General features: G+C 32.6%; 4 protein-coding genes and 1 pseudogene across 5 annotated transcripts; 3 read left to right on the forward strand and 2 right to left on the reverse strand.

Moving 5' to 3' along the window:
- Positions 1-3,218: 3,218 nt before the first annotated feature.
- Positions 3,219-7,418, forward strand: LOC107617451 (casein kinase 1-like protein 2). Of its 2 annotated transcripts, none has more exons than XM_016319210.3 (14): positions 3,219-3,626; positions 3,742-3,782; positions 4,119-4,188; positions 4,294-4,442; positions 4,529-4,624; positions 4,716-4,786; positions 5,079-5,140; positions 5,235-5,298; positions 5,380-5,464; positions 5,561-5,687; positions 5,784-5,866; positions 5,948-6,011; positions 6,193-6,332; positions 6,851-7,418. In XM_016319210.3, exons 1-14 carry the CDS (start codon positions 3,551-3,553, stop codon positions 7,139-7,141), a joined length of 1,419 nt encoding a protein of 472 aa, XP_016174696.1. In that variant the 5' UTR covers positions 3,219-3,550; the 3' UTR covers positions 7,142-7,418. The 2 variants fall into 2 exon arrangements, with proteins under 2 accessions (XP_016174696.1, XP_020966354.1); XM_021110695.2 differs by having other exon boundaries at positions 3,270-3,626; positions 6,892-7,418.
- A 1,176-nt stretch (positions 7,419-8,594) lies between these two features.
- Positions 8,595-10,425, reverse strand: LOC107614948 (uncharacterized). The gene has a single exon (XM_088500114.1). It carries the CDS (start codon positions 10,303-10,305, stop codon positions 9,994-9,996), a length of 312 nt encoding a protein of 103 aa, XP_088356240.1. The 5' UTR covers positions 10,306-10,425; the 3' UTR covers positions 8,595-9,993.
- A 3,289-nt stretch (positions 10,426-13,714) lies between these two features.
- Positions 13,715-17,446, reverse strand: LOC107617452 (eukaryotic initiation factor 4A-10). The gene is made up of 5 exons (XM_016319211.3): positions 17,221-17,446; positions 16,121-16,190; positions 15,903-16,009; positions 14,946-15,376; positions 13,715-14,532 (listed from the first exon to the last, which is right to left on the reverse strand). Exons 2-5 carry the CDS (start codon positions 16,186-16,188, stop codon positions 13,897-13,899), a joined length of 1,242 nt encoding a protein of 413 aa, XP_016174697.1. The 5' UTR covers positions 16,189-16,190; positions 17,221-17,446; the 3' UTR covers positions 13,715-13,896.
- A 789-nt stretch (positions 17,447-18,235) lies between these two features.
- Positions 18,236-20,009, forward strand: LOC148543694 (serine/threonine-protein phosphatase 7 long form homolog). Its single transcript, XM_088498665.1, has 4 exons — positions 18,236-18,304; positions 18,585-19,499; positions 19,596-19,625; positions 19,728-20,009. The coding sequence occupies exons 1-4, from the start codon at positions 18,236-18,238 to the stop codon at positions 20,007-20,009; spliced, it is 1,296 nt and encodes a 431-aa protein (XP_088354791.1).
- Positions 20,010-20,072: 63 nt separating this feature from the next.
- LOC148543695 (uncharacterized) lies at positions 20,073-20,719 on the forward strand (annotated as a pseudogene).
- The last annotated feature ends 5,097 nt before the right edge of the window (positions 20,720-25,816 follow it).

The following is a 25,816-nucleotide window of genomic DNA, read 5'->3' on the forward strand; positions in this document are numbered from 1 at the left end:
CCCCATTTTTTTTGCAGCACAAAATCCACAAAGCTCCACTTGACTCTGTCATACGCTTTTTGGAAATTTAGCTTGATAATACCTGCCTCCTTTTTTCTCCTTTTAAGCCAGTGTACCGTCTCACACGCTATGAGAGCCCCATCATGAATATTCCTACCCTTGACGAAGGCGCTCTGAGTCTCCCCTACCAGCTTTGGCATCACTGCTCTCATTCTCCTCACTAAAACCTTCGAAATAACCTTGTACACACATCCAACCATACTAATAGGTCTGAGGTCTTTAATCTCTTTCGCGCCAATGAACTTAGGGGCCAGCGCCACCCATGTAATGTTGGAATCTGCTGGTAACCTTGATGTCTGAAAGAACTCCACCACCGCGGCCATAAAATCAGCCACAATCTCACCCCAGCACCTCTTAATGAAGTTCATGTTGTACCCATCACAGTCTGGCGCCTTCGACGACTCACAATCCCATACTGCCTCTTTAATTTCCTCAGCCGATGGTATCACCTCCAAGGTTGCAGATTCTTCCTCAGTTATCCTTTCTACAGACCATCCCTGAACCCCAACATCGGAGAGCTCTCCTGATGATACAGCTCTTTATAAAACTCTTTAATCGCTAATTTGATCTTAGCTTGGTTCCTTACTAGTCTGCCATTGACTACCAGAGCATCAATTCGATTATTTCTCCGTCGTGCTGATGCTATATGGTGGAAGTACCTTATGTTTCTGTCCATATCCTTTGCTTGCCTAGACCGAGACATTTGTTTCCAGTGTATTTCTTTCCTTTCATACCACCTCTCACAGCATGTAACTAGCGCCTTCCTCCTAGCCTCAATAGTTCCATCATACACTCCATTACCTGCCATATCATCCACCTTTTTAATCTCTTCCTCAAACTTCGCGATCTTCTTATCCATGTCACCAAAGTTTTCCTTATGCCATCTTCCCAAAGGCCCCTTAATGCCTTCAATTTCTAAGAGAAATCCATCGCCCCTAAACTTCTCCATTCCTCATTGACCATTCTAAGAAAACCTTCGTGTGTAAACCACGAATCAAGACTTCGAAAAGGCCTAGGCTCTCCCATCATCCTCTTATCTTCGTGTGTACTCTTCACCTGTAATTGTAATAGTTGTTAAAATATCATTTATGTTTTATACTCTCTACTCTTTTTCTCTACAACCAACATATTATTATTTTTTCTCCAATTCCTTTCATCAAGTAAAAGATAAAAAGAAAAAATATTTTTACTTTCTTCATCCAAGTAACGAGATTATAGGTATTTTTATTCCATTTTTTACTTCTCATCCAACCTTTTTTTTTTCATTCAATCAAAAGCGTCGATGTCACAAGATTCAAGGCACCAACAAATGAACACAATATCTTGGCATTCTAACAAAAAAAATGAAAATACAAGGCCATGATCAACAAAGCTATTCACTTTTCACACTTTCAACCTTTTATAAAATGAAAAAAAATGAAAAATTTTGCCAGAAATAAGGAGCCATGCTTCAATGAATCAAATCATAAACTAAATTGAACATCCTAACCAGCCCAACAAAAAAGGGGAAGGGGTGTGTCATAACCAACACTCATCTAATCCAATCACTGTTCCTTAAAGTATTAGTCTTAAAAAAACACATTCAACTTTGTTGTTGTGGATCTATGGTGTAATTCAAAGATGAAATCTTTGTAATAATTAATCTTGTGGGGGTGGTGGTTGTCATCATCATCATGCAGAACATAAATCAGCAAGAAAGGTTTGTATCTGTACAAAGCCTTATTCACTTTTGTTTAGCATTTGAACTCCTCTTAGATTCAAGTGTTGTAGCTTCTTTAATTGCTACTTGTGCTTCATTCTCCATTCCAAGTCCTCCAAGTACAACAGATTCAAGATAAAATGCAATGTGCCATACAGGGGAAATCATTCTTGTCTGTACTGCATCGTTCAGCGCTTCTTGATATATGTCGTTAATAAGATAACACAGACTACGTCGTGCATAGACTGTAGGAGAAACCATCGTTCCGGCATCAACGAACTGTGTATAATACAATTAAGTCACATTTAGATAAATATTGTAGTCCGAATAAACAGTTAAAAAGAATGGATTCAGAAATTCTACCAAAACTATTCCTTTATCAACAAAATATTGATGTGAAACTCTAGTTACCAGAAAGCGGGATATTCGATTAGTAGCACTGGTCCCATTAGTGTTAACACTCTTCGGTGCATGAGCAGGATCATCCTGAATCAATTCTCCCTCCTCCTCTACCTTTATCAATTAATAAGCCAGAATCAACTTAAACTATATCATATGCTTCCTCCTATGATCTATTCTAATCCTCTAATGTGCAAAAAGAACTAAATTACATGAAAATGAGAATATTATAATGTTATTACCCTGACAACCGCAGAAGAAAGTCGGCGTTTAACAGGAGGTTGACCTTCCGGTTCATTCCTGTCTCTCTGTATGTCAAATTACACTATTTAACCAAATCCCTAAACTCAGATTATAAGAAAGATAATATTTTCTGCTCTAGAAAAAAAGGGGGAGTGAGACTGACATGGGGAGGAAAGGGTTGTCGGCAAAGAGCTGAGAAGGGACCCCTTTGAAGGCTTCGAGGATCACGAAGCCGTTCTGTAATATGAGAAAATTGAACAAAAAGGAAGCAGAATCGATGAATGAATCGGAGAGAATGGAAGTAGAGTGGTGTGGTAATTGGCGAGAGAGTAATGAGTGACCTCGCGTTGTTGGCGGAGAAGCTTATTGATCTCATTGCGGAACTGCTCCTTCGACTTCTCCACCGCAGTGCCTGCATCAACAGTTTTTCCATGTCGCCCATTGCCTTCCGTCTGGTGTACCGTTTAACCTAGGCTTCGCCCTCACTCCAACCCAATTTAACCCTACATTTAAATTTGTCCTATATGTTAAATGGAAGTTTATTTATAAATTTTTTATTATTGTGAACCAACCCCTATATTTTTTATTAATTTTATTTATTACTTGGTCCATAAAGGACCGAAAAATACTTCTCCCACCGAAAAAAGTTCCATCTTTTTGTCAATTCTCAATATCTTTAAGGAGATTCTTTGTTGTTTTAATTTTTAGAATACTTTCTTTTTGTCAGGCTAAAATGCTTTTTTCGCATTCATTTGGGTTGTGTACTGCCCCAGAAAATAAAAAATAAAACAAGATAAAATTAAAAAAAAAAAGAAATGAATCAAATGATTGGCTGTATTGATAAATGAAATGAAAACGGGAGATTGCGTCTGCAACAGGAAGGTGAGCGCGTGACGGCGAACCTTCTCACATCTTTCACTCTTTTCTCCCTCTTTCGTCGCACACTCTTTTTTAGCTGTCCTCTTGTTTTTCCAATTTTGCCCTCAGCTCTTTTGGCATTTCTCAATTCTGTCCTCTCCCTTCTTCCACAACGACTCCATGACCTACTTCTTCAAGTCATAGAGCTCAAACTCTGTTGCTTGTGTTTCGTTTTTCTTCTCAAATTTCCCAAACCTTTTTAGGGTTTTGGTCAAAAGAGGTTGACCTTTAATGGAGCCTCGAGTTGGGAACAAGTTCCGTATCGGTCGGAAAATTGGTAGCGGATCCTTTGGAGAGATCTATCTCGGTGAGCTTTCTCTCCTCTCTTTTTTTTTTTTTTTTGTGTACATAATTGAACTTCTAATTTCCAAATTTTCCGATTAAGTTTTTCAGATTAATTTATTTTAAAATTTTTTGTGTAGGTACTAATATTCAAACAAATGAAGAGGTTGCGATTAAGCTTGTGAGTACTCTGATCTACCTATTTTAATTTTGAAGAATAAATAGTAATAATGAAATTGGTGTTTGTAAAGTTGTAATAATTTTGTTGATGCTGAGAAAATTCCAAGAGCTGCTGAAATTAGGAGAATTGTAATGTTTTAGTGACTTTCGAAGGAATGAATATGCAGAACTAGTTTTTTTTTTTTTTCTTAAGAGTGATATATTAGAGCTATGGGGTGCTGTAGTGCATGGCAATTTAAGGTTTCTGCATATTTCTGTTGCAAAATTAAATTATTAAAGGACAAGTCATGCGTGTATGATCGAGCATGCTATTGTCTTGGTTTTCTTTCTTTTGCAGGAAAATGTCAAAACCAAGCACCCCCAGTTGCTGTATGAATCAAAGCTGTATAAAATACTGCAAGGAGGAAGTAATCTTCTATCATACTGAAATTTTGTTTTTACTTTGGAGATCTTTGCTTTTCATTGACTTCATGTTAATCACTCGGCTTAAACTATTTTTGGTTTGTTGGCAGCTGGGATCCCAAATGTGAAATGGTATGGCGTAGAAGGAGAGTACAATGTGCTTGTGATGGATTTACTGGGCCCTAGTCTTGAGGATTTATTCAATTTCTGTAGTCGGAAATTGTCTCTCAAAACTGTTCTCATGCTTGCTGATCAGATGGTAGGTTTTACCTTATTAAGTCGACATCCTTCTAATTTACTTTCACTTATTTTATTAAAAATGGCATAATCTTGAATTATTTGCAGATAAATCGAGTTGAATTTGTTCATTCAAAATCATTTTTGCATCGGGATATCAAGCCAGACAATTTCCTCATGGGTTTAGGGAGGCGTGCGAATCAAGTATTAGTTTAATTCTTCATGTTTTAGAAAAAAGGGAAATTCTTCCATATAGTATATTGATGTATCCTCTTCATATTTTCCTTTTCTGTAGGTGTATATCATTGACTTTGGTCTTGCTAAGAAATACAGGGACACTTCTACACATCAGCATATTCCTTACAGGTCTCCTTTTCTACAATCATTCTTACTTATTATTTATTTTATTTGATTTTATGTACCATGGTTAGAAGGTTCAACATGAAATTATTTTGGATTTTTGGAATTCTAGAATGATCTTTTATTATGGGAAAACCGATATCTGAAATGTTAAGATATTGCTGCTCGTGACGGACTGACTATTTAATTGTTGAGATTTATGGTGACAGAGTAGCACATAAATCTATAAATAATGGCTGTTTGCTGTCAACATTCTTGTGTGGTTTCTATGAATTTGACTTGCTTGTTTGCTCTGCAGAGAGAATAAGAATTTGACAGGAACGGCTAGGTATGCTAGCATGAATACTCATCTTGGAATTGGTATGCCCTTAAATGTCTCTCTTGTTCAAAACCCTTTGATTATTTTTTATTGAGCCATGGATCTGACCTGAAATATTATTTTATGCTTGAATAGAGCAAAGCCGCAGGGATGATTTAGAGTCACTTGGATATGTACTTATGTATTTTTTAAGAGGAAGGTAATTTGTTTCCCACCATTCTTATTTTGTATTTCTCATATTTCGTTATCACCTATAATCTTTTATTTGGTATTTCTGCAGTCTGCCTTGGCAGGGACTAAAAGCAGGAAATAAGAAACAGAAATATGAAAAAATCAGTGAGAAGAAAGTTTCTACTTCAATTGAGGTATTACTATGTGACTAAAAAAATTGTTTTCTTTCATAGTATCTATATTCTTTCTATTTTAAAATTGTAACTGATTATGCTTTGCTTGCTGGTCAGTCTCTCTGTCGTGGCTATCCCTCAGAATTTGCGTCATACTTCCATTACTGCCGGTCACTTAGGTTTGATGATAAACCAGATTACGCTTATTTGAAGAGACTTTTTCGTGACCTTTTCATTCGTGAAGGTTTGAACCTTGTTTTCCTTTTTATATTTCAATCTTTGGTGTACTACTAGAATACTAAGTGTCTATCTTAATATGCAATTTCTCCTCTTGCTCCAGGATTCCAGTTTGATTATGTGTTCGATTGGACCATATTGAAATATCAACAATCTCAAGTTGCCACTCCTCCTGCCCGTGCTGTGGTAAGTGACATTGTGCTATCAGGTGGTGTTAACTTTCTGATTGTTGAGATTGGATTATTTCATTGGAAGTGACTCTTGCAGGTTCCTGCTGCTGGACCAAGTTCTGGCATGCCATCAGCTGTTTTGAATGCTGATGGCCAGTCAGGTATACTTTTCTTTTCGCTTTACATCTCTCATCCATCATTTTCTCTACCTTGATTGAGGCATTTATAGTCAGTCATATTGAAGAGTGCTTTCATAGGATTCAGTGATCCCCTGGTTGTTCTGTTATATATTATTTTCCTGTTAATTTTGATGTTCAACTCACCTTCTGTCATTTTGTGTAGGTGAAGATGGTAGGCGAATTGGTTGGTCTTCATCAGATCCTACCCGTAGAAGACACTCTGGACCTGTTGCTAATGATGGAATCTTATCTAGACAAAAAGCCCAACTTATAAATGACTCGACTGGATCTAAAGATGCTATGGTGCGACTATATATTTTGGGTCAATTTATGTTTGTTATATTTTGCATGTTTCACTTGGAAAGTTCCAAGATGATGGTCTGTTTACGCATAAGTTTCATATTTTTCTCTTCCCCATTATTATGCATCCCTAAATATTTAGTCCATGCTAAATAAATAGATAATATTCTAAAATTGATAGAGATACTCACTATTGAAGTAACATTAAATCTAAATATGAGGAAATATAGTAAAAATCATTGGCAGAAAGTAACAAAATCGGTTCCTTGACTCACGTATTCAAACCAGCATGAAGAGTTTGTAGTTTTGAATATTCATGTGATGTATGATCTCTTCGCAAATAGAATGAAAGTGGTCTATGTGCAGTAGCTGTTCCTGATTTACTTTGTGATTGCCTTATTTGGTATATCTTTTCTTATTATTACAAAATGAAAGTTCCTACTGATTAAGGTCAACAGGGTATGTCTATATTGTGGCTAGTTTCCATGTTGTTTATGAAATTTTATTCATGTTTTTTGCAGTTGCCAAGTTCTAATTTCTTCCTCTCAAGTGGATCTAACAGGCGAGGTGCTGTATCCAGCAGCCGTGATGCGCTCGTTGGCGGTGAGACAGAGCCCTCTCGTCCCCTCACCATGGAATCTACTCAAGGTGCAATTCGAAAAATGTCCGGCCCTCAAAGAAGTTCACCCATCACATCATCTGAGCTCAACCGACCAGCCTCTGGCAGAAATCCAGCAAACGGAAAGAATTTGGAGTCCACTGTTAAAGGCATAGAAAGCCTGCATTTCAATGATGAGAGGGCACAGTATTAGGAGTTGCCACTCTTCGATTACCCTTTGTAAATTCTGAAAAACTTCTATACTCTTTCGCACAAACTACGGAAGTGAGTGTTATCTTTGCATTGTGTTGAAGAAAAGCAGCAAACAAATTGGAAATAATCCGGTAAGTATAAAATAAATATATCTTTAGGTAGTTTCCTTGACAAAAACTAGCCTCGTAAAAGGGCTTCTGTTCATACAATTTGTGATGTACCAAAAAATGTCTACTTTTTACTCTTAATATCGATATCTCTATCTAAATCTTTCATAATATTTTGTGATTTTGTCATGTTTCATGTGACATTGATTATTACTCTTGCTTTCTTTTCTTTTTTGTTTTCATCTCTTTTTCCCGGTAATAAGTTGTGTTTTTTTTTTTCTTTCATTATTTGTGGATAAAAATTTTAGGTGTAGATTATGTAGTAGTAACGACTCTTGTTTTCTGCCCTCTTTTGATACATTGATACCTTTTACCCTGGCTGGTAAAGCCTGTAATTTCATAGCTACTCTCCATGCACCCTAAATTTTAACTAAAGAAAGCACAAACAAATACTTTGTATAGTTATTATGTCTTGAATGCGGAATTGATATATATTTCTCCATCATTAAATAGGACGTAAGGGTAAGACTTTGACTCATCTTATCTGAACTCATCTCTCCATTCATGTTATGGTCTCTTATATTTCCTAAAAGGAATCACTTCTAAGATTTGAATCCATCCAAGACTATTGATGATGAGATTATATATTTTCTATCTTAACGAATTTTACATTAATTTTTTTTTTTTATGTATTAACAATAACATTCAAATTTATCGACTAGTAAGAAATACATTGAATATGAGTATCACAACTAAGATGATAAAGGATGGATGCCTGATGAAACATTTAGAGTAGTCTATTAAATAATAGCTGCTGCTGGCACAGTGGGAAACGGCCGTGCATTTTACTATTTTAGGGAGAATCATGTTCAAATAATGATTCCAATACTTCAAAAAAAAAAAAATTGAGTAAAGTGAGAATTAGGTTTCTAAATATTTTGACTTTAAACTAATTAGTTCTTAAAGAGAAAAGTTACCAATTTGATTATCTAGGATAGCAAACGGTCGACACAAGATGTTCTTCTATCAATTTATCAACTAAAACTTAACGGTGATAATTATATGTACTGTTAATTATTCTGACGTGTATATCTATGAAAGATAGTCCTGTAGATAACAATTTTTGAAGTGAAATTTTATTTGTTTTGATAGGATTTGTGATAAATAGAGAGAAAATGATAAATGGTATATGAAAACTCAAAAGATAATAAAGGCTTCACTGTCCAAAACTACATCGACATTCGACAGTAACAAGACATGTAATACTATAAATAACGAAATACATAAAAAATTCTGTTTTGTTTCACATTATTCATTAACAGGAAGACATACATGTCTACCGTTTGTTATCTTAGAGGACTTAATTGGTATTTTTTTTTTCTTCAAGGACTAATAAGTCTAAAGTCAACATTTTCAAAAATCTAATAGTCACTTTACTCAAAAAATAAAAATAAAATATAAAAGCTAATTCCATCTTACTATATTGAGCATTGACAGCCTAGTTTGTTATACATGATGTGCGAATTCAGCATATAAGATAGAAACATATTCGATTTATTTACTTATTTAGTAAGTTGATACTTACTGAATGCATTTTAAAACACTTTTGCCACTTTACTTAACATTCAATAATAATGTCTAGTAATTCAGCAGGAACCATTCAGAGTGGAGGATAAAACTTCATTTCACATTTATTCTCTTTCTCTCCTTGCTTTCTTACGATGATAAAAGTAGTCAGAATTTGTTAACTTCTTTCAAATTCAAATAGATTATAGTATATTACATCTAAATTCGCACTGAAGATTAGGAAATTCAACTTGCATTCATTTTTATAATATGTGACACCTTAAATTGTAACCTTTCCTAAGGATGAGAAAATTTAATTTAAGTAGATTTAGAATCCAAAATAAAACTACAGTATAGTATCACCGTCAATAGCTTCTTATTTTCAGTCACTTTTTAATATATCTTTTTGAATATGTATTTACATTTTAGACAGATAGTAACAACTGACAAGTAGTATGTTAAATTCAGTTAAAAATGAATAAGTATAATATTATGGATCAATTTTTTTAGCGAGCAAGTTGATAAAAATTTAAAAATAATTAAAATATTATTTTACTATTTTATCAATCTTTTTTCTAATATTATATGTGCTTGGGCGTCATTAAATCCATAAAAGAAATTTTTTTCAATAAATTTTTATTTTTTTATTTTTTAGTGTATTTAGCAAATTTCTAATAGTAAAAGTAAAAATATTAGAAAAATAAAAAAATAAATTTTTTTTTACCAAAGATAGGAGACTCGAACCCACAACCTCTTAATTGAGTATAGAGAAATTATGTCATTTGAGCTATAACTCATTGGCTAAAATATATTTTTTCTTTAAAAAAAAGATATTTTTCATATAATAAATGAACAAAAAAAACTTTTATCTTATTTTACCCAAACATAATTGATAAATAAAAAAAAAATTTTAACATGAGATATCCAAATATAAAATTACTTTTATTTTTATAAAAGATCTTTTAAAAAAATATTATTTAAAAAAAATATTTTCTAAGAATAGCGCCCAAACAAATTCTAGAAATGTCTAAATTACTTACCTTTGAATCTGTGATATACTGTGGACAAAACAACAAAAATTAAAATTTTTTAAGAAAAATATTACCTATGAAATAAACGTTTGTTCTTCATGAGTCCTATTAATTAAGGTACTTAACTCGTGAAACCAAGTATTAATTAATCACCACCATCCATGGACAGCTTGGGAGCATGTGTTCTTGATCCACCTGAAGCTCTTCCTAAGAGATCCTTTCATTTTGCCTTCAACAGAATAAATCTTGTAGCAAGCTACTCTCTTCTTCCTCTGCAACTCTGGATCATTCAAATTCCAATTAGGTTTTGATTCTTTATTCTTACTATTACCAGTCTTCACCGCATGATTTGCACTGTAACACCTCAGATCTTGCACCGCTCTTCTTCCTGATCGTCCTCCATTGTTGTAGCTTCCAATCTGAAGGCTCTCATCTCTGCATGATTTGGATCTGAATTCCATGTTGGAAATCAACAGTGGAATGAGAGAATGAATTGTTAAGAGAAAAAAATGGTGGTGGTGGCTTTGAGTTTTCTCTTAGTTGTATTTTGTTGGCATTTTGTGTTGCTTCAAATCTTTTTAAAACAAACAACTGTTTGAAAGTCTTTTATGTCAATGTTTTCGTTTATTATTTATTTAAAAAGGTTATTCAAATATGATTAGGTTCGATGTATATTAAATTACTCTTCTATCTTAACCTATGACAACAATAAAGAAGTCTTGTGACCCACAAATTCAGCCCAACAGAATACATAAATTCAGTTACAATTTTAGTCTATTATCTTATCTTATCTTTATCTTATATTTATCTTATCTTTCTTTGTTTTTATCTTTCATAGGCTAATGCTCTATATATATTTAGTTTTACCTTCATAATTTACAATTCAATTCAATTAATAAAATTTCTTCATCATTTCTTTTCTTTTCCTATTCTTTCACAATTTTATCATAGTATCAAAGCTACTGTCCACAAACAATTCAATTCCACATTCGAAGATGAAGAAGTTCTTCACCAAATTAAAATCGTGCTACTGTCTACGTCCAACTACTAATAAGAAGAAGCTATCAAAGTCTCCGCCGTCTAGCGGCCGCATCACGAAATGTCGTCGTGATAGCAGCGTCGACCACAACGAGGTTGTTGTTATCAAATCACAAAAAAAACCCAATGTGGTCTTACCCTCGGACGATTACAAGAACAACAGGGAGTGGTGGAAGTCAATGCCGATCGTGGCTTTAGGGTTCGCTTTTTCCATGTCTTGAGCTCCATATTAGTATAATGTTTAAGTGTTATGATGTTTTTGGATTTGTATTGATAATTGATAGTTAAATTTTTATTCTACTGAAATTGCAATTGTACATAATAGAACAATTAGTTCGACTTCTATGTTTATACCATTTTATTTTAGGTGGATTTTTTTTTAAAAAGAAGTACAATATTTTCCATCTTTTTTTATCTCATTCTTTCATAGTTTTATCAATATTTATAAATTAAACTATACTGAAATTTTGTATTTATAATTTTTTTTATACTTAATATGCTATTGTTTTTTGTTTTATTTCTCATTATTTTTATGTATTTAATATATTGAAAATATAATTATTTTTTATTTTCAATTTTTTTATATTACATTTAAAATATGGTACTCTTAAAACACGTTAACAAAAAATCTAATAAAACCTTCATACTTTGTTTCAGTGATAAATAAGCTAAGTAATAAACTAGTACCAGTTTAAACTTTAAGGTATGGTAAGTGTCATGTTAAAAAAGTATTTATTTATTCTCTTTAAATTTAGTTAATACGTGTTCTTAAGATATATGGATACATAATAAATTTTTGTTTTCAAAGATAAGACTTGAACCTAAAATCTTTAAGTAAAGAGGAAAAATTGAATGGTTTAATTTAACTTTGACTAGCATTCACACGTGGCAGCGATAAATTTAGTTATGGAATGTTGCTACTTGATAGCTGGATAGGACCTAGGGTACTCTTTTCCAACTGATACAAACTTAATGCACCATTACCTTCTTCCCTATACTTGCAAAAACATATGAATTGAACATATAAATCTCCTTTAAATCTTGCAGCTAAAATTTTAACCTTATTTTGTGTAATTTAAGATGAAATCTCACATTTATCGTTAAAAAAAAAAAGCATTTTCTAAATAGGCGCATATTAATTTATATATTGTTATAAGAATGGTCTATTAAAAAAGTTAGAAAATTACGCTGGTATATATGGGAGTTACTACAATACCCAAAAAGCAAAATGTCAAAAAACGCCTTCCACAGTTTGCTGGGAATATTTTGTGCAAGTTTTCAACACATGTTCAACACGTGGTATTAGACTTACACTCACGTATAAATTCAAAAAGTACACAACATATAGAGTAAGTATAAAAAAATAAAATAAAAAAAGAACTCAGCATGATATTTACTCTCTTTGTGTATATCTATACTTATTAAGCATAAGCTAAATGTACACTGAAATTCTTACATCTTATCCCTCATCGATTTTATTGTATTTCTATATATGAGAAGAAGAAAAAGAAGTCGGAAATAGTCAAATAGCCAAATAAAAGGCCAAAACTTGGAATTTAATTTCAGTGTAAGAAATCAGTTACATAAAATTATATAAGGAAAAAGAAAAAAAAGAGGTTAACTATGGAATATTAAGCCGAGGATTTGATCATTGATACATAGCACAAAGTAGATAGACAGAGTGATTTGGATGCTTCAAGTTATAAACTATTTTCTTGGTAAGTGCATGTGGCAACTGGCAACATAAGTTGAAGCTACTTTTTCGGTGTCAATGTCATCGAACCAATAATCATCATGTACAAACTAAATGTCACTATAGTACTATTGCTTTCAGATTTTTTAGTTTCATATCATTGAACCAATCATTATCTACAAACTAAAAGCCTTAGCCCAACTTGAAGACCTAACCGATAAGGAATTCGGCATGGGTCTCTCTCAGCCACACTGCAATGATTTGGCACCAAAAACAAATGTTGTAATATAAAGTATTACAATTTATAAATCTCACTTGTATTTTTTTGTCAAAATAAATTCCTTTTCAGGGTGGCAGAATCATGGGGGGGACATAAGGTGGCAATGGTCTCTCCAAACATGTTTTTTTTTTTTTTTTTTTTAGTAGTAAGTATGTAATATTATGTATATATACATGTGTGTGTGTGTAGTGTGTATTTTTATCTTTTTGGTAAAAAGTGTGAGCTGTGTATGTGCTTTTTGATTAAAAAAAGTAGCCCATTTAAAAAGTCAAATGTACAATTATAAATAAAAATAAAAACTTTAGAATGTAAGCAAATCCAAATAAACACAAGTTCTAACTTATTAAGGTAAAACAATAACTTATTTTCTTTTTATTTTTTAATTATTTTTTCTTATTATGTGTTATTATAATTATTTTTTACCCATTAAGGTTAATTAGCTTAATTTATATAAAAAAAGAACATGTATATAAATAACTTTTTATTAGGTTGATACTAAGAAATGCCAAAAAAGAAAAAAAAAAAACAATTCATTCAGGAGATTATTCCAAAATTTACTCAAAATATGATAATTGATGCTTTTAACTCTATAAAATATTATCAAACAAATTTAAAAATACCAAATCTTAAAGTATGTTCTTGAGTCTTGAACTTTATATATGATAATGTTATTATTCACTTAAAAAATATTTTGATGCAATGATATTATAAAGCTTATTGAACAGACTGCCCTTCTGTCATCAAAATTTATCCTAAGTGAGTAAGTGGTTCAATCAATTTAAATTAGTTCCATATTAGAACTTGGGCAAATATCGCATGGTTGAAAATTAAGGTGAATACACCTGGAGAGACAAAAAGATTAAAAAGGAATGGCAGGCTACAACAGCACTGCTAATAAATTAAACATGTTTTGTAGAATCCATCCAATTCCATCATGAATAGCATCAGATAACAATTTTTTTTTAACCACAAAAGACGGATATAATGGTAATTGTCAAAAAAGTAGGCCCTGATGACTTAACAGAAACAAAAATTAACTCATCAGAGCAAATCAGCAACATTGGATGGCAGCTCCTCCACATTCACATTGTAGAACTTCTGAATATCAGACAGCATTCTGGCATCATCCTGTGTCACAAAGTTTATAGCAACACCTTTTCTTCCAAAACGCCCGCTACGGCCAATACGGTGGAGGTAGTTTTCTGGTTGAGTAGGCAGATCATAGTTTATGACCAGTGAAACTTGCTGCACATCGATACCACGAGCCAGGAGGTCGGTGGTGATGAGAACTCGAGAAGAACCGGACCGGAATTCCCTCATGATAATATCCCTAGTGTTTTGGTCCATGTCACCATGGGTGGCTGAGACAGTGTGGTCATTGGCTCGCATCTTGTCAGTCAACCAATCCACCTTGCGTCTGGTATTCACGAAAATGACACTCTGAGTAATAGCCAGAGTCTCGTAAAGGTCGCACAATGTCTCCAGCTTCCACTCTTCCTTCTGAACATCGACATAGAACTGCTTGATACCCTCGAGGGTCAGCTCATCACGCTTAACCAGGATCCTCACTGGCTTATTCATGAACTTTCTTGTAATCTCAAGAGCTTCTGGTGGCATTGTAGCAGAAAACACTCCAACCTGAATTTTACCTGGCAGTAGCTGGAAGATGTCATAGATCTGCAAACACCAGTGAAATTGTTATAATGCTATGCATGAAAGAACACAAACTACTAAATATGTAACAGAAAACGACTTTATTCTGCATATTTGCCCGTGTTAAGCAAGAGAGACCATAAAAACACTGTATATATCCTAAAACTCCCCTCTTCTATCAATGCCATACAAGAAAGCACACTATTTGCTTTAAGCAATGCATGACACCATTGTCGCAAAGAAGTTCGGTTCATAAAAACACTAAAAGTAGGCATCAATTTATATTGCATAAAGATTTTTGGCAGAGAAAATTTGCTTCATAAACAAAACAAGACCCGAGCTTAAAACTGTCAGGAGGTGAACAGAATTAGTATTGCCAACAATTATAGGACGGAGAAGAATAGAATAGTCAACTAACTAGATAGCAACCAACAAACCTGATCCTTGAAACCACGTGAGAGCATTTCATCAGCCTCATCCAAAACAAACATCTTTATGTGATCTGGGCGAAGAGATTGCCTCCGCAGCATGTCAAAAACACGTCCAGGAGTACCAACAACAGTATGTACTCCAGCTTGGAGGATGCGCTGATCCTCACGAACACTTGTCCCTCCAACACAAGCATGAACCTTAACACCAAGGTAATCGCCAAGTGCTCGCATAACCTTCTCAATCTGCTGTGCTAGCTCCCTTGTCGGTGCCAACACCAGAGCCTGACACTGAACCAATCCGTAATCAAGCTGCTGCAAAATTCCAGAACAAAATGTAGCGGTCTTCCCAGTTCCAGACTGAGCCTGTTGAATCACATCCAGACCTTTGCAAAAAGGAACAATTCCTCTTTGCTGGATTGCAGAAGGCCTCTCGAAACCTGCAGAACAAGAATAAAAAATAATACAATTATCTTATGAAAATATTAAGCTAGAGAAACATTTGGTTGTGTAAAAGCATATTACTAACATTTTATCCTACTGATTCACTTTGTTTAATTGTTGCAGACTCTCATTTAATGAAGAAAACTTTTACTTCATAGTTACATTATCAATCCCATTTTAAACCATACCCAGTGGCTAAATAATTGACAACAAATCAAAATTGATAATATTATTTTTAAATGAAAGTTTCACATGAAACTGATGCGGCATATCAATTTATTTATAAGTTTTACTGGAACTAATATTAAACTTAGTGGGATTGCTGCACTACTAAATGGGTTGGGTTTATAAAATTTCAACAACGTAAATGCATCAAACACAAAAATGCTAAAAGTCAGAATGTATTAGATCAAATCATGACTCCAGAGTGTTTAATGATTCTTGAACCAATCCATACTTTTGACAACTGACAAATAAGCACACAAGATAAGAGAGAAAGAGAGAGGGGCAGCCAATACATACCATAAGCATATATGCCTCTCAAAAGATTTTCTTGCAATCCCATAGCATCAAAGCTGTCATAGACTTCATCATAAGAGGTGAAGAATTCTTGTCCATCAGTGGAAAGCCTGTCAATTGAATTTTCATTTTTCAAGACAATGAACCAAATAACAGACAAGGTACACAAATAAAGAATTAAAGAATTAAATGCAGTGAAGAATAGTAAGAACAAAACCTACAATTCACTCATCTTGGCGTCATACTGACGTGCATCAAATTGTGTTCCTTCTGGGGCCAAACCTGCCATCACTGGAGAAAGCAGCAGAACTTCTGTTAACAAAATAGCAAACAAATCCGAACATGCAAAGTACCCTAAAAAAAACTGAAACAGATAATAAAGAAGGGACATAAAGATCCCAGGTCTCCAGGGAAATCAGTAGCTTGGGAGCAATAAATCAATTTATAAGAAAAGAAATTTCAAATGGAAACATTCGTGATGTAACAGAAGAGCCAAACCTGCAATCCAAACAAGATGAAGTGCAAGCATTAAACTTCTGTTTTCCTTCATTATCTGGAGAAGACATTCTAAAGGGCAATGGATATATGCAATAACAGTTCATATACCCCTTTGCCCACTTCTCCACAACTTGGTGGAGCATGCCAATATCTTAAGGGTTCTAAAAGTTGATGATTCAAAATTGAAGGTCACATTGATTATACATTCATGAACACTAACAAAAGCATCCAAAAACAAATCAATCTAGCAATTCCCACAACATCTATCAAGCAATGCATTACATGTTCATCATGTTTACGTATCGAATACGTTTGGTACATATTGATCACACCTGATGAAACAGTTAGTCCTTATCAGAATATCAATCCTTACAAAATCTCAATTTTACAAGCAAAGCTGAAGTATTGGAATTAAATGAAGCATATTAGTATTTCAGTGCTTTGACAGAAATAAATTAGAGTTAAAACATTATTAAAAAAATATTTTTTCCCAAAAAGATTTAACGATCTTATTGTTTATGACTTATTTAATATTTATACATGTTGGTTCGTAGCTTTGTACTCGTAACAGTTACTCACAACAACAGATACAGTGCACCACACCAAGCTAACAAATCTAAAAATTGGATCTTTTAGCATAAAACCTAACACGGGCGCCGAAAATCAAATAAAAAAGTTTCTAGGTTTCAAAAAAGGTATTGAAGAAAAACATAAGCCCCAGATTCATACCCAGGTAGTGACTAATTTCGAAACAGAAAATTTGATTAACGAAGGAGATTATTAATGGATAAATAAAGAGAGATGACGAAAATGGAAGAAGTACCTGAAACGTTGAATCTGTAGAAGCGAAAGGGAATAGAGAGTTATAGTGAAACTCCTCGGATCTGCGCCGTGGAGTTGAAAGGAGGCTGCAAAAAGCTGAGAGGGAATGTTATATTCGAAAGGGTAAATGAAAAGGACAAAATATTATTTTTCCATTTTTGCCCTTCTGATGTGATCTACGACAAATAATAAAAAAATATACAAAATAAATAATAAAAAACATCCTCGAATTGTTAAATCACTAATCAAAATATATTATATATCCTTATAAAATCTTTTTAAAATATTATAAAATTAGATAAAAAAAATTTTAAATTTTGGATTTAATTTTAATATACTAATAGTGTACTATCATTTAATTACATTCATTTTTTTAAATAACTATTTACGTATTCAAAATAAAAAATAGTTATTTTTATAAGTAATAAATATTTTTATATATATATTTGATCCAGATATTAATAAAAATATTTGAATAACTATTTAAAAAATATATATAAAAAATTAAATTAAAATTCGATTTCTATATTTTTATTTTTTTTAAATAATTTTTTACTATTAACAAAAATAGTTACAAAAAATTATTCGTTTATTGTAAAAATTATCAAATTTTAAACATAAAAATATTTGGGTAATTTACACAAATAAAATGATTGAGAAAAATCTTTACGCAAATACAACATTGGCAATTTTTAGACGCAAATGCAACAAACGCAGCTGTATATAATCCGCTACACCCTGTAGCGGAACTCAATTGCACGTAATCCGCTACAAGCTATTGCGGATTACGTTGAGGGCTGCATTACTCATAAACCGTTACATCCTGCAGCGACTTATGACCAAATGGCGTTTGTGCATAATCCGCTACACCCTGTAGCAGATTATGAGTATAGTGGTGATTATATATACCGCGTGAGGCTGTAGCAGAAATCATTTGAAGTATTTTGGAAAGAAAGTTAGAGAGAGAAAGTAGAGAGAAGGGAGAGAAAATTCAAATTCTTGAGTAGTTTGGAAGAATGGAGGATGAACGGCGGTTATACCGGCTCGACGGCGTTGCTCACGTAGCCGGAACCATCGATGAAGAGGTAAGTGTCTCTATTTCCCTTCAATATTTTAATAAATGTATATTTTATTCAATATTAAGGAAGTAATTCATTAATTAGATAGATAGAGACTTAGTTTAGCTTTTGGTTTGAAAATGAAAATTTGAAATTTAAACTTTGACATTTAACATTTAATAGTCAAGGTAGAGAGGTAAATTAGTAATTTCAAAACCCAAATAGCTTAAGAATATAAACATAAGCTATAGTTTGGTGATGTCGTTGTTAGAAATTAAGCTGGTATTCTTTATTTCTGAAAATGCAGCCAACCCGATGTGTGTATAGCGTCCGTAGGCAACAAAATATGCCGTTACATGATAGGATCATACCTTACTTGGAGAGGGCTGGGTTGTACCACCTGGCTAGGCTGAATGCGCATTGGTTCTGGTTGGATGAGCCTCTGGTCAGCGCATTTATCGAGAGGTGGCAGCTTGAGACCCACACTTTTCATATGCCATTCGGAGAGTGTACTATCACGCTCCAAGACGTGGCATACTTGCTGGGGCTGCTCGTGAATGGCCAGGCTGTTTCCGGGTGCATGACAGACTTCCACCTGCACATCGAGGGAGCCAGACCGGCATGGGAGTGGTTCGAGGACTTATTTAGTGAGCTTCCGCCACTGGATAAAAGAAAGTTATACACAGTCCACTTCACATGGTTTCATGAGCGGTTCAGGGTGTTACCAGCGGATGCTTCGAAGGAGACCGTGCGCATATATGCACGTGCGTATATTATGATGCTTCTATCGACACAACTGTTTATGGACAAGAGTGCTAATCGGGTCCACCTTCACTGGTTGTCTTTTGTGGCGAGACTGGATGACATGGGCAGCTATAGCTGGGGCGCCGCTGCATTGGCGTGGCTGTACCGATGCATGTGCAGGGTGACGAACAGAAACGTCACCAACTTGGCTGAACCCCTACAGTTGCTACAGTCATGGATCTTTTGGCGGTTCCCCACGCTGAGGCCGCAGGGTTTTGATGCTTTCTCTTTTCCATTGGCATCCAGGTATAATTTAATTCACGTATTCTTTGAAGTTCATTATGTTCTATATATGAAATTACATACTTACGTGCTATTTCTGCAACTCAGATGGGCCAGATATTTGCCCACTTCTGATGGGAAGGAACAATGGATTATTCAGTATCGTCTGGCATTGGATCGACTGACTCATCAAGATGTAAGTATTTTGTTTTTGTTCGTCATTGTTTTAATTGTTTCTTTCACACTTATATGTATACATTGGTACAATGCTAACTTGCCTCCTGTCTATCAGATTGTGTGGGAGCCTTATGGTTCTCTAGACGTACTGACAGTCATCCATCCGGAGATACTGACTGAGGAGCACAGCCGGTTATGACGGGCTGTCACCAGCCTGATATACTTTGCAGTGATTGAGTGGTATCAGGTAGACAGGGTCTTCCCACAGCTAGGGGGCGTACAGCATCTGCCTGAGCCAGCGCTCAACATAGAGTATCTTCATAGTAAAGACGGCAGGGGTGGAGATAGATGGTTCCCCACTTACTATAGGACATGGCATCATCATTGGGATGAGCGAGTTCGCTCTATGTTGAGTGTCCAGAGAGTTCCTGATCCTGGTCCATCCGCTGAGTACCTGGACTGGTGGCACCGTGTTGCACATAGGATTCTGTCACCAGGGATTGCTTTCGCCAACCCCAGGCCGACCTAGGTTCCAGATGATGCTATACTCAGAGGGTCGTCGCAGGCGCCGACTAGAGTTCTAGCGTCCGATATGCCGGATAACAGACGTGTGGAGCGGAGATGACGCATCGGTACACGTGCCACTGATCGCGAGTGGTGCTGGCTCGACGACATGATGCAGGAGGAGCAAGTTGGTGGTGATGACGGAGGCCAGGCAGATCATCGCCTTCGTCGATCTGCTGCTAGACGACGGGCTACTCGTGGTGGACGAGCACCTCCCATCCACCATGATGACGAGGCTGGATCGTCCCGTCGGCACCCTACAGACACTCATGTTGGTGACACCGCGGAGGCTAGTATGGGTGGTACACCTTTTACTCACGTATCTAGCTCTCAGGTACTACATGAGTGTAGCACACAGCTGTTAGCCGATCTTGCTACCACTTCTTTCACCATGGATTTGGACGATCAGTTGGGTTGACCCCAGTTCTATGCGGATATTGCTGAGATCATACGGGGTGACGACGTTCATCAGTACCAGAGCCCGATTCTAGGCGGGCCTTCCGACCCTCCGGAGTATAGGCCACAGCCAGCGGATGTGCCGTCCCAGGTTCCTGAGACCCAGCTCCTGGTCGACCTGAATGAGCCCGCACGACACTTGGTTTGGCATGGGGGGCCACCATTTGCATTTGGAGTTGGGGCACAGGAGGCTCCACCGGGAGATCGGCGAGTGGCTAGGGTTAGGCATCCGACTCAATGTGGCACAGGCTCGCACCTACTTGGTCCATTCGGGGGCGACCATGATGTTGATAATGACCAGCACTAGCGCCGATTGTCTTATTTCCGACCGTTATCCTTGTATGAATTATGACTTATTTATTTTCTGTTAGGGTTAACAACTTATGACAGTTATATCTTATCTGTATGAGTTATGTAGTTAACTTATTCTGTCTTATTGTTAATACTTGGTGGCTATTATTTTTGTACGACTTATTAAGAATGACGATTACATTTTGTATCAATTCGTGCATTTTGCATCATGGGTTGTTACTATTAACATATAATCACCACTATACTCATAATCCGCTACAGGGTGTAGCGGATTATGCACAAACGCCATTTGGTCATAAACCGCTACAGGGTGTAGCGGTTTATGAGTAATGCAGCCCTCAACGTAATCCGCGATAGCCTGTAGCGGATTACGTGCAATTGAGTTCCGCTACAGGGTGTAGCGGATTATATACAGTTGCGTTTGTTGCATTTGTGTCTAGAAATTGCCAAATGTTGTATTTGCATAAAGGTTTTCCTCAATCATTTTATTTGTGTAAATTGCCCAAAATATTTTATTTTCTAATTATATTTACAAAAATTCTATCGATTAAATATTTTATATATTTTAAAATTAATGTGTATATTATCACACTTTTTTATTTTTGATATTGAATTAAAAGTTATATTTTTTAAGATTATAAACTACTAGTATTAATTTTAAATGTAGCATCATTTGTCACAAAAAAAATGTAGCACCATTTTATTTAAGGTATAAAAATTGTATAAAAATCAAACCTTAAGAGTACAAAATCGATTTGTCCTGATATTATAGATTATAACACAAAAAATTTATAGAATTAAATTACTTTCACAAAAAGATCGTAGGGGACAAAAGTCCTGGTTAGCTAAGAAGACCAAGATTTCTATAGATAAAAAATCAAATAATAAGATTTTTAGTTATTATTTTCATGTGAAAGAGTTAATTTATTACTAAATTAATTTTAATATTCATTATCTAAAATTTAAAACGATTTAATTTGTATACTTTTGATTAGGTGTTAAGTCTATTGCACAAATAGAAATAATTAATTTTTATGCTTGCTATTTAAAAATAATATTTTTTCTCTTTATGTATATAAAAATATAATTAGATATTAGCATTAAAAAATTATATTGATAGTTATAAAATTAACTCAAAATTAATTTTTTTTAAATAATTGAATCTTGATTTTAACTTTTAATCATAACATTAGTATTCTCTCTAAATTATAAATAATAAATATTTAAAAATAGAAAAATAAAAATTTAGATTACAAAGATAAACAGTAAAAATTTAAAACTAAATAAAAAGCTAAAAAATATGTATATAATAATAATAATTTTTTTTATTTTAATTATATTATTTTGTTAATTTTATTTTTTGTAAAACAAAAAAATAGAGAAAATAGAGGATGAGAGAAAAGAGAGAAAAAGATAAAGATAAAGATCGAGAGAGAGAGTTCGTAAATTTTGAAAGAAAAAATTTTATTTTAATTATAATAAAAAATATTCGATGACACATTTTGATTTGTCAAATTACTAATATAAAATATAAATTACAAATTATATATAGAGTAGAAACTGAAAAGAGTAGAGAAAAATAGAAAAAGAGAGAGAGATAGATGAGATAATTTAAGAAGGGAGTTTATTAATTTTGGAAGGAAATATTTTTTCTCAATTTAAATAAGAGAATATCATGTGACACATTTGGTTATTAAATTAGATAATAATATATAAATATATAAATATATCAGAATTATCTATAGAGTGAGAAAAATAAAGAGAAATAGAAAAAGGGAGAGAGATATATGAGAGAATTTAGGAAGGTAGTTTATTAATTTTAGAAGAAAATATTTTCTCTCAAATTTAATAAGAATGTCATGTGATATATTTTGTTATTAAATTAGATAACAATATATAATATAATATAATATATAATATAGTTATATTTTAATTTTAATTTTAATGTTTTAATTTTAATTTTAATATAATTAAAAATGTCATATTGCATATTTTGATTGTCAAATTTATAATTATTTATTGATAATGATATATAAAAGAGATAGAGTGGTTAAAGGAATGAGAGGAATAGATAAAGGGAGAGGGAGGAGGGGAGAACTCTTTAATTTTAGAGAGAAATATTTGATTTCAATTACAATGAGAGAATGACATGTGGCACATTTTGGTTGTAAAATTAGTAGAGTTGAGGGAAGAATTCTTTAATTTTGGAGGGAAAGATTTGATTTTAATTATAACTAGTCTATATTCCCGTACATTGTACAAGATAATTAATAAAAATATATAAATTTTTTATTAAAAGATATTAAATAAAAAAATATATAATAATTATTACTATAAATATTTTACAAAGTTATAATTAAAATAAATGTTTAACTATTTTTAATGTTAAAAATATTAAAAATAATTAGTATTTGTCTTCACTGATTTGGTTTGATTGAGTGGTCATCTCACTCACCTATCTAAGTAAGTATTAGAATTTCGAATCCCGCCTTGTGTATGGAACAATTCATTGGCTAGTAGCAGACCCTTAATAAATGGAGCTTCAATACGTGGAAGATTAGTTCTCGACCTGCCGAGTTATAAAATATTGTGAAAGAAAATAGTATTTGTCTTGAAAGTAGAACAATTCTCATTGATAATAGCAATACTTATGGAGATTTACCTTTGCTGAAATTTAATTGTGACAGTTTTATTTATTGGTATCATATTCGTTCAGGAAGTCAAACAATATGATTAACGTTGTTACCGGTTAAAATTTTATATTTTATGACATGATTTTCAAGTTTCTAAACTTATAAACTTATGTCATTACAAAAGCTATTAGATTGATTAATATTTTTTGGTAATATTACCAAAATACCGTAGTTGAGTATATTAATTTGTGTAAAAAGAAACTATAATAACTTTTGTTATTCAATATATATTTTATTCTATTGAAAAATAAATTATTATTCCTAGATTGGAATATTTTTTCTATTTTTATATCATTTTATTTGACAATAATTGCCATTAAAAAAATGAATGACTACACTATTTTATAATATGATGTACAAAATAATTTTTTATTTCAAAATTAATTCTGGTTAGTAAAAAAAATTCAAAATATTTTCTTACATAAATTTAAATTTAAATTTGAATTCAGAAATAATTAACAACTCACCTTTTTTAAAATTTTAATAACAAAAACAAAAATAGTTAGCTACAAAATATTCAGCATTTAATAATTTCAATCATTTAAATTTTAATTACCGAAAATTGAGTTAGAAATTAATTATAACTTAATAATCGATAATATATATATATATATATATATATATATATATATATTAGTACACAAATAATAATATCTAATATATCATTTAATTTTTTTAATAGAGCTAATGTATAATTTATTGAGGATTGATTTATTGTCTAAATTTTTTTTATAAGCTTTGTAGTATGTGAAAATAGTGATCTTATTTTTTATTATTATTTAAAAATTATTCATAATTTTTTATTATGTAATTAACTTAATTAATAACCTTTATTATTATTTTTCTACCAAAAAATCATGTTTATATTATTTGTATAGTTTTTAATGCTAATAAATACGTAGGTATTTGTACTATTATATTTATTGTCTTAGATAATGGCTTAAGTTACTTATTTCGTATGTTAAATAATATAATTATATTTTATATATTAAATTCATCAATTTATCCATATTAAGAGGAGAAAAATTATGCAATAGATTGCATGTTATAAAGATTAGTTAATTTACATATAAATTATCTTTAGAAAAATAAAAAAATAATTTATCACATATAATAATCCTTGATATATTTAGTGTCATGTATATATTAGGATGATCTATTTTAATTATGTGAGTGATTATTATTATTCATTTTTTCAATAAGATAGTAAATAATATTTAAAATAAAAAAAAGATAATTAAAATTTTTTTAGTTTGATTATAAAATCTATTGTAAGTATACCTAATTTTTATATATACTAAATATAATCATATTTAATAGTATAGTATTTATTACAGTAATGACCTAAAATATTAAGTCAAGTGAGTAAGATCAACCTAGGTCTATTATTAGGATCTTAAATTCGAATTAGGTTCATTGTCTTAAAACCCGATGTAGATAAAGTTCACGTATCCTATCTCAAATTGGCTCAAATTGAATTTTCGTTGTTAGTTAGATATAGCAATAGATACTCGTGTGGGCACGGCAGCGGACCCCTTTTTCCGTCCTTCGCTTCTATTTAAAAAAAATTATCCCCCGTTCACTCTTCATCTTCGTTGCAAGTCTCCCTATTTAATTATCCCCTTAGTGAATGCAAATACCCACGATTATTTATGGATATTCTTTGAAAGTTTTTTAAAAAATAACAAAAAAAACTATAATATAATAATAATAATAATAATAATAATAATAATAATAATAATAATAATAATAATAATAATAATAATAATAATAATAATAATAATAATAATCAATTCAATATAATTTAACACAACTCATAATATATTCATTATAAAAATAATATTTAAAAAAATATAAAAACATCTTCCAACATAATAACATAATATAATATTTTAGAGCGAGATTGAGTGACATAATGACGAACTTAAGAGGTAGAGAAAGTGAGTTAGAGGAAAAGTAGATACAAAATCAAGACTAAAGATGAGTCTAGAAAAAAAAGAGTTTAAATTGGAGACAAAAATTAGGATTACCAAATTTAAGAAATATATATATATATATATATATATATATATAAAAGGATAAATCAGTAATTTATATTCACGTGGATTTAACGGGTCCATGAAGAGAGTACATATGTCCCCATCGTAGTCTATTTCACGTAGACAGGTCTTCACCTGTAAAAATTTTACTGATCCCCATTTAGTCCCAGATTGGCTAGTCTTTTTTATCATTTTAATTGCTAGCGTTTATTGGTTCGTGACGTGAAACTATTCTAACCACTTAGTAAATTCCTAGATAACCAAAGTTCAAG

The sequence above is a fragment of the Arachis ipaensis genome, chromosome B9 (genome assembly GCF_059453495.1).
Source record: "Arachis ipaensis isolate K30076 ecotype BB chromosome B9, ASM5945349v1, whole genome shotgun sequence".
Lineage (NCBI taxonomy): Eukaryota > Viridiplantae > Streptophyta > Magnoliopsida > Fabales > Fabaceae > Arachis > Arachis ipaensis.

What these genes read in the sequence shown, in the direction of transcription:
- LOC107617451 (XM_016319210.3), top strand. Translation starts at nt 3,551, where the DNA reads ATGGAGCCTCGAGTTGGGAACAAGTTCCGTATCGGTCGGAAAATTGGT. An exon ending in CATCAGCATATTCCTTACAG is followed by an intron (nt 4,787 to 5,078) that starts GTCTCCTTTTCT and finishes TTTGCTCTGCAG; the next exon opens with AGAGAATAAGAATTTGACAG. An exon ending in CTCCTCCTGCCCGTGCTGTG is followed by an intron (nt 5,867 to 5,947) that starts GTAAGTGACATT and finishes TGACTCTTGCAG; the next exon opens with GTTCCTGCTGCTGGACCAAG.
- LOC107614948 (XM_088500114.1), bottom strand. Translation starts at nt 10,305, where the DNA reads ATGGAATTCAGATCCAAATCATGCAGAGATGAGAGCCTTCAGATTGGA.
- LOC107617452 (XM_016319211.3), bottom strand. Translation starts at nt 16,188, where the DNA reads ATGGCAGGTTTGGCCCCAGAAGGAACACAATTTGATGCACGTCAGTAT. An exon ending in GACGCCAAGATGAGTGAATT is followed by an intron (nt 16,010 to 16,120) that starts GTAGGTTTTGTT and finishes TTCAATTGACAG; the next exon opens with GCTTTCCACTGATGGACAAG. An exon ending in GAGAGGCATATATGCTTATG is followed by an intron (nt 15,377 to 15,902) that starts GTATGTATTGGC and finishes CTTGTTCTGCAG; the next exon opens with GTTTCGAGAGGCCTTCTGCA.
- LOC148543694 (XM_088498665.1), top strand. Translation starts at nt 18,236, where the DNA reads ATGGAGGATGAACGGCGGTTATACCGGCTCGACGGCGTTGCTCACGTA. An exon ending in CCGGAACCATCGATGAAGAG is followed by an intron (nt 18,305 to 18,584) that starts GTAAGTGTCTCT and finishes CTGAAAATGCAG; the next exon opens with CCAACCCGATGTGTGTATAG. An exon ending in ATCGACTGACTCATCAAGAT is followed by an intron (nt 19,500 to 19,595) that starts GTAAGTATTTTG and finishes CCTGTCTATCAG; the next exon opens with ATTGTGTGGGAGCCTTATGG.